General features: G+C 33.8%; 1 protein-coding gene across 3 annotated transcripts in view; it reads left to right on the top strand.

The window, feature by feature from the left end:
* Positions 1–617: 617 nt before the first annotated feature.
* LOC138129954 (potassium voltage-gated channel unc-103-like) overlaps positions 618–8,585 on the top strand; it is a 94,545-nt gene continuing 86,577 nt past the window's right edge. Inside the window, exon 1 of one of the 3 annotated variants that reach the window (XM_069046292.1) lies at positions 618–1,785. In XM_069046292.1, the coding sequence (XP_068902393.1) occupies positions 1,710–1,785 (76 nt within the window). In that variant the 5' untranslated portion in view covers positions 618–1,709. The remainder of the gene's footprint in view (positions 1,786–8,585) is intronic. The other 2 variants (XM_069046290.1, XM_069046291.1) reach the window with 2 other exon arrangements.

Genomic DNA, 8,585 nt, shown 5'->3' with positions numbered 1-8,585 from the left:
CAAAAATCGTGCCGTATCGCGACCATCCTTGGATCTTGGAAGTAAAAACCATAGCAACAGCTTTTACAAACATTTTATTTTTCGTCTTCAAACGGCGTGAATTGTGTAAGTGCGTGTAATTCGTAGTAATGTTAGTTTGATAGTTTGCGGTTATTGGTATTTATGCAACAAGTCTTCCCGCAAAATATGGAATGTGACGGAATTGAAAGAGCCGCTGGAATTATGTTAGGCTCATTGTCGCCTGTCAAGTCGGGTGAGCGATATAACCTAACTTTCCAACAATTCATAAATCACAATAAATGTGAATAAGTAGATTAATTTTCCTTTGTTGTATTCAATTGGACTAATTAAACTACATATTATTATAAAATGTGTTGCTGTTTTCTATTTAATGATTTGGGTACCTCAATCGAAATTGTCACAAAATAAAATAAATTCTCCTCGTCCCGTAAGGAATCTCCTAGTCGCGTAAGTATTTTACTTTCGTAGCTAGCAACCACACGCAAGATAGGATTCACTTTCGATTACAAGTGTGTTGCTAGGGCAGTAGATGAAACTTTCTAGATACGTAGTAGGAAAAATAATATTTACATTACCCGGATCAAAAGAAACAATCTATTTATAATGTCACTTTCGTTCTACACTTTCATTAAAAAATAATGTTGATAAAGCGGTGTGTCAAAAGCCTTCGGTCAATATTCTTTTTATAAAACACAAGTTGGTTTGTTTACATCAAGTCGATCATTTATTCATCGATTCGTTAGGATTGATCGGTTTTTCACGCATCAGAACCGTCCAATCAAAGCTCACTTGCCGGCTGAAACATGTTAAAAAAAAATCGAATTCTTCCTGGATCGTTTCCCACATCTTCGTTTACTGTTCCGATCGGTTCCTACCGATCGACGATCGCTCGAATTGCTTCCGTCAAGCTCAAATCAACATTTAAACCAGCCCCGACGCGAATCGCTCCCTCGTCGGGGCAAGTTCCACGTGGAAGCTCAATTTGAAGCGCATTACGTGTTGCCTACCCGCCTCTTGCAGCCCCGTCCCGCCGGCCAAATTGGCGCGCCTCTCCAACCCCACGGGGGGAGAACACACCTCCGACGGCGAACGAGCGGGGGCGTGCGCGCGCCTCTCCTGCTGGCGCGACTCCTGCCACCTGCGAAAGCTCAGTTGAATGACACTGCGAGCTTGGAGGGACGAGAATGTCGCGAAAATTTCGAGTCTTAGCGAGGCGTGCGGGGTGCGCGCGCACGTCCCCAGAAGGGGTGTATTTTTAACGGATTGTTCCTGTAACCTGCGGTATAGATTTGTACACAGTCGGGTCTGTTTCCTATGCGAAGTGATGTTCCCGGGGGACACGTCCGACGGGAGTGTGGTGTTCTGTGCTTGTGCGGAGGAGGACCCAGTGTGCTGTGTTCCAAACGAAAAATTTTCCGGTGTGGCGGCCTACTAGAGGTTATTTTTAAATTGCACGAAAACACACTGAAATAGCTCGAAACGTTTTTTATAAATTACGCTAAATTTGCCTTATGGATGCCTTATTTTCATTGTTTGTACGCTGAGGGGAGCACGACGGAAGCCTGAATTTTTTATACGTACAAGAGTCGACGACGATTCACTCCATCCATCGATGACCAATCACTGAAAAATGAGAAGGAAATTCGGAAACTCTAAGTTGGTAGTATTAGTTACCCCAAACAACTGATATGCCGGTAAGAAGAGGTCTTGTCGCCCCGAGGACCACGCTTATTGAAACAATCATCAGGAAATTCGACACAGACAGTGAGTACAATCGCATCGCTCGCGGTTGGCACCACTGCCTGTCAAAAGTCAAAACATTAATTAGAAAGGGCGCTAAGTCGCCCCGGGTCCCATTAACCCGAAAAAAGCAATCCGGAGCCGCGTCGTAAACGTTAAAAATTCACGGGGACAGGATTGAAACATTTCTAATTTATTTCCGGAGGGTGGAAAAATTCCGGCTTGTTTTCGCACGACCTGGAATTGTTTGTGTAATAAAATGTGTTTGGCAGCCGTTCCCTTGCAGGGGAGGGGGCGTTCGATATTTTTCGAGAATCGCAATTTCCTCCCGGAATTGCGATATTCAGGTCCGGATTTGCATACCTATTTCGTCATGATCCCGGATTTGTAAACGTCGTTTCGACACTCTTAATTAGAATCTGTTTCTGAAAGGCCCTTTGTACCGTAAATGGATCAGGAAGGGTGGAACTCGATAAAAATCTCCATTCCGATTGTTTAATTTCACCGTAAATACGCTTTATTGTACGTTCAACAAATAAACCGTGTCTGGTTGTTGACGCTAAGCGAAATTATTACTTACGACTCTCCGGTTCATATTTTTCAAAGGTTACGAGCTCTTCTGCACCAGGTGCTTTGACGTAATCTAATAAGCTCGGATAATGGTATCATCATGATAATTGCATTCGGGGTACAGTCTGGTAAACACGAGTTAATTTCGTTAATTGACGACGGTAAATTTGAGTTTGTCGTTTATTAAATTAAAATTTCAATTTATTTTGTATACCTACAGTGACGGAGAAAAATTCGACGTGGCATTTAATTATCTCGACAAATGTTGCGAACATTTGACAACTTCCCGAAATTTAATTTGATCCCGCCAGATTATTGCCTCGAATGAAAACTAAGGAAATGTCTGAAAATAGAGAGTAATAAAAGAAGAGTAAATATTGATTATTTTTTATACAGATGTACGGACACTCCCGTGGTTTTTGCAAATGTAATAAAGTCAACAAACTGACGAATTTTACGACTCCTGAATTGTTTTTCAAATTTGAGAACACCGAAAGAAAAATCTAATTACTTAATGTTTTCCACCTAAACTTAATCAAACGTCTTCTCTTCACTATTTCCACTGGACTTTCCTTGTTTGCATATAATTTTGGTTTAAAATCTCAATGCTAAATATATTTTCATTTGTCTCATACGTATAATCAAAACCTGGACTGTTTAAACTGCAGAAATTTATAGTCTAAATATTTTTTACGGAACTGAGTTTTTAATTTAGATGACCATTTTCATAGGTGCCATAGACTAAGGATGAAAACATAAAGCCACATACCTGAAATGTTAAAGAAGAAATTAATTGTTTTTACTGCACCATTAGAATCGATTAAGCTTGACGTTACAGGTACACTTATTACACTTAATATTTCTTAATTTTTGGCATTAGTTCAAAAAACGTAATCTGAATAAATTCATGCAAGAAAAGTAATTCGGGAATTACAGAGAGCTGTATCGTATTTGAAGTACATGGTTGAATTTTATCTCATGATTTTTTTTACGCAAGGTATTAAAACACTCGTTATTAGTCTAATATGTGTAACTTTTTAACTCAGATTATTATGCCTGGTTTTCTTAGTCATTTTCCTATTTCTATGCATTTTTTTCAACAAAAATCGGTATTTCTACCAAAACATCAAAAACAACGTTGAATTTGACTTTTTACTCTTATTTTTAAACCCTAACTTCTAACTCAGATTTTCCCAAATCATCAATTTTTTTAGGAAAATGAGTTGATTTTCAAGTTTTAGTCGTTGAAAGTTTGTTGAGTTTGAAGAACAGCCATTGAGGTCTTTTCAAAAACACAAAAAATTAAGAAAATGACCTACTATCCTATTTTTTATGGGCTTTTTAAAAATGTGAGTCAGATTTGTATGCCAAAAATAAGGAAGACTAACCCTTTTTTTTTATGAGTTCTTAAAAAATGTGAGCCAGACGTAACAACTGAATCTGTGGTTTTTGTTGAAAAAAATGCACAGAAAATAGGAAAATGACTAAGAAAACTAGGCATAATAATCTGAGTTAAAAAGTTACACATATTAGACTATCTACTAAAATTGAAAATCAATTAATTTTCCAGCTATATATAAAAACTACACCTGTTTATTGTTAAAGTCTGTTTTTAAGGTATATTTAAAAATTAACATTTTTCAAATAATTACATCTTACAAGTATCTTATTTTATTTATTTTTGCATGCTCTAATATTCTGACGACTGGACTACATCAAGCAAATAAAGAAATATCTAGCATTGAATCATAAAAATATAAGACCAACCTGGCGTGGAAATTTTAGAAATCGAATTCCATAAAAAATTGAGTTATCAATTAAAAAATGAAATTCCCACCGCCGAGTTTTGGTAATTTTTACCAGGATTGCCAATTTAATGACAATTTGACAATTCACAACTAACATACAAAAAAAATTTTACATTAAAAATTATACATTAAACTTTTGAAGTAAAATTTGTGATTTGAAAAAGAAAATGTTATATAGGTAAGGTATCGATTTTTTTCATTCATCGTTTAGCTAGTGCAAAGATCTATCACAAAGAGAAGAAAAAAGTGGGGGTTGTCTTTTAAAAAAATTGGTGATGACATCATACCTGAAAAATGGATGACGTCATGAAAAAGTGAACCAACTTAAAATAAGCACTATGAGAAATAAAAATTGACTTGTTTCAGCGTTTTCGACAAATGTCGTTAGTTTTGAAATTACTGAATTTATTCCATAAGTAGTTTCCACATTGTATATGTTTTTCCAGAATAAGTTCTAAATATTGCATCAATTCTTTTTCCTTTTGGTATTCCTAAATTTTCAATAGATTGACCATTACCTATATCCATTTTTAACATTAAAACTTGGAAAATCAATTAAATAATATAAATTTTTAACAACTATTAAAACATCACCTGAAGGTCTTTGATAAATACGAGTATGTGAAATTTCTTGAAAATCATCTGGCAAAAAATATAAATACATAATCTGTAATTAATTTCGGTTCTTTTAAATTGACTAACCAAAAACACCACGAAAATTCTTCTCATTTTTCATAATCTCAGATATTTCTATATTACTTAAGCCTGACTTTTTACTATCAATTTTATTCCTTGTCTGAAGAAAAATCTAATTACTTCATGTTTTTCACTTTAAAATGTCTTCTCTCAAATAGTTAAGACAAGACATTTTATCTACTGAACTTTCCTTGTTTGTATATAATTTTGATTTAAAATCTCAATGCTAAATATATTTTCATTTGTCTCATACGTATAATCAAAACCCGGAATGTTTAAAAACTGCAGAAATTTATAGTCTAAATATTTTTTACGGAACAGAGTTTTTAATTTAGATGACAATTTTCACAGGTGCCATTTCTTAATTTTTGGCCTTGATTCAAAAAACCTAATCTGAATAAATTCATGTAAAAAAAATAATTCCAGAACCACAGAGGGCTGTATCATATTTAAAGTAGTTGAAGTTTATCTTAAGATTTTTTTACGCGAGGGATTAAAGCAGTCGTTGCCCTCGTGTGTGCAAACTTCCCGCTTGTACAAGGAACTAGTGCTTTATCCACATATTACATGAATAACTATCTTTCATTATTATGTTGTATTATCTTGTACGTATTTCGTCTTATTAAATATCGACACATCATATCAGAATTTTTCTAAATGCGCAGATACCACCGCGACAGAATTTTCACGTTTCTTGCGTTATTTTAAAAACATATTGCGCGCCGATTATTTAGATATACATATAAATAGGAACACAGAATCTCTGGAATAACAGATACAAAGCGATTTTTAATTCCTTGAAATTTTGGTTCAAACCTTTAATTTATTTTGGTCGTTCCACAAAAACCGCTGCGCTGTATAATGTAAATAGTTCTGGATTGCAATTATAGGTAGAATCAACCCTCATCTGTCAAATGTGACAGATGTGTTAAATGAGAAACGTCACACGTCATATTGCATCGTCAACTCCAAGTCGTTATTGTTTATGGACTCTCCGTATCACTACACAATAAGTGGGCATGACTACCATAAACGATTTATTAAACGTCGTTTAATTTTATTCCAGTATCGTTCCGATCGATCGCCGATAAACATCTTACGTACAAGCCATTCGTCCATAATTAAATACAACATCTTAATGGTTTATTCATTTTTGCCCGGTTTGTTTTCTAGCGCCTTGTAAAAAATTTTCGTGTTATTATTCGCTTTGGTCATTTTTTAATTGCCGCTTGTTCTGTTTATCTTTTATTGCCCCGCCAGCATTACAGGGATTTTTGTACTCAGCTCGGCAATAATTTTTATGGCTTGTTTTGAGAAAGGAAAATTCAATTCGTTCGCATAAAATACGACATGTTGTTATGGGTGGTGTTTCTGGGCAACACTACTTCTATCGTGTGTTCCACAAAAAACTCACTCCCAGCAAGCCATGACAAAAGTGAAGTATGTCTTAGTACCAGATGTGAAATGAACTACTAAAGTAAATTTATAGGTTATCTGTCACAACTTACAATATGATGAAAATTTGTAAGTAACAAATGAACTACTTCCAATGATCCTAAAATCGACATGACCAGTCTATCTACCTCTATAGTCATGGCTTACTGCGAGTGAGTTTTTATTGGAACACACGATACTATCTTGTTAACTCCATCATTTTTAAAATTTTTCCCAAGGCAATTATGTTGTGTTGTGTTTTAATCTTATTTACCTGAGTTGATTAGCATAATCACGGCCAATTCTACTTATCACTTTGATAGTATTTTACAAATTACAGGGTTATTAAGAGACAAGCTCAATAAGATTAGGTATATTAATCATTATTACATACGACAAAGGTCATAAACCTGAAAATAATAAGCACATAAATTAAAACAAAGTAGGTACTAAAAAGTACTGACTTTCCATTTCTGTTTATATTTATTTATTATCTTAAAAATTAAAAAAAAACAAAAAATTTGTTGACGAATTGAAATTTGATTAGCATTGACATTGATTAGGTAAGTACAATTTTTTTCGAAGGACTAGAATATTTAGGTAGAAGCAAGTTATAGAATTGTACCGTATTTAGAGAGAAAAAAATTGAAACACTTAAAAACTATCTCTTCTGAAAAGCAAAAGCCTACGTATAGAAATTCGCAATAGGCGGATGTAATGACAATATTTATGTAGATTTGAATAAAAATTTATCGTTTTCTGTCAGTTAAGATCTACGTTACTTACACAAAAATAGTCTGGTAACTTTGGCGGGCATAACCTTATTGTTTGCTGTAAAAATTTTACGATACTGATACATATTATGTAGGTATCGTATCGATACCTATACCTATCAATTTTACCTTACAGATATAAAAAATAAAAAAAACATTTCATCGTTTAAGCAAAATTTATTTTAATTTGTAATTACAATAAATTTTAAGACTACGTATGTATTTTTTCCTGGTAGGCGGTTCGCGCGCCATTTACAAAATTCTGCAACGAAATGCTACCTCCCTATTGGCTAGTGGAATAGAGTAACCAATATGGAAGTCGCATTGTTTAAATGTTTCGTATGATTTCAGATAAGTACCTATCTGCCTTTTGATTTTTCCGGTATTAAGCTTAATACCGGAAAACGTCTTAAATGAAGCAGAACAAGCTTTAAATAAAGGTTGTTCTGCTTCATTTAAGACGTTTTTCGGTAAAACATTATCATTCAAACTCATTTTGCGAAATGTCTGTTTGTATAAACAACCAAATGTAACTATGACACCTGAACATATCATGCAAACGCGATCAACTCAATCTATTTTGAAGCGAGTTTTTGGATTTAAAAACCGATAAAATATTGAATAAACTGGGAAAGTAATGAATTTCATAACAGCCTTAGATGTCTTAAAATCCTAGCTCGGAAGCTGGCTCTGATTTCAAACTGATATCCGCAGCTGTTACGTTATGTTATGACAGTCATTACATCCTAGGTATGTTAATAGCTAAAATTTTCTTTACAGAAAATTTAATGGGACAGAAAAATTGCTAATTTATTGCCGGGAGGTCTTTTTAAAATTTTTCGTAATCTTATAACTTATTTATTTGACTTTGATCATTGACATTCTTCTAGCGAATTCTTTTGCAGTGAAACCTATCGGATATACGAGTAGGTAGGTACATACTTTTTTTGTCGCAGATTAAAAAAAAAATTATACTCACATTCTTTGAATTTTTTACAAATGTGGTTGTATGTATCTTTCGTAGTATTTTTCTTGCAATAAAAACCACCAATTTTGCTTTCAGGGCATTTTATTATTATTTCTTCTCTGTTGTAGGATTTGAATGGGTAACTTGGGAAATTTCATTGATTAAATTATTAAATTAAATTGTCGACATAGGCACACTTTCGTTTTTAATTTCTGAAAACTTCTCGTTTCTTGTTCTATCCAACCAAAGGATAAATTCAATGCACAATTAAAAATTTCTTTACAACAAGAACGAAAAAACTAAGTCAGAAACAATTATTAAATAAATAAGCCTACATTCGTACCACCTGTTTAATCTTATCTTTCATAAAAATTCTACTTGAAAAAATTGTTTCACGGAGATCCTACGAGTACAAAGGGTTTTTTAAATAATCAACTCTACCCATATTTAACAGCGACCCTGTATAATTTTACGTTACTAGGAACTGTAACGTTTAACATAATTTTCATAGAGAATAAAGAGATAAAAATACCTATTCTCTTATTAGGAAAGATGTTAAGGAAAAAATTAATAACG

This window comes from Tenebrio molitor, chromosome 4, assembly GCF_963966145.1.
Source record: "Tenebrio molitor chromosome 4, icTenMoli1.1, whole genome shotgun sequence".
NCBI lineage: Eukaryota > Metazoa > Arthropoda > Insecta > Coleoptera > Tenebrionidae > Tenebrio > Tenebrio molitor.
Note: the sequence above shows the minus strand (reverse complement) of the source record. Positions and strands in the feature narration are given on the sequence as shown.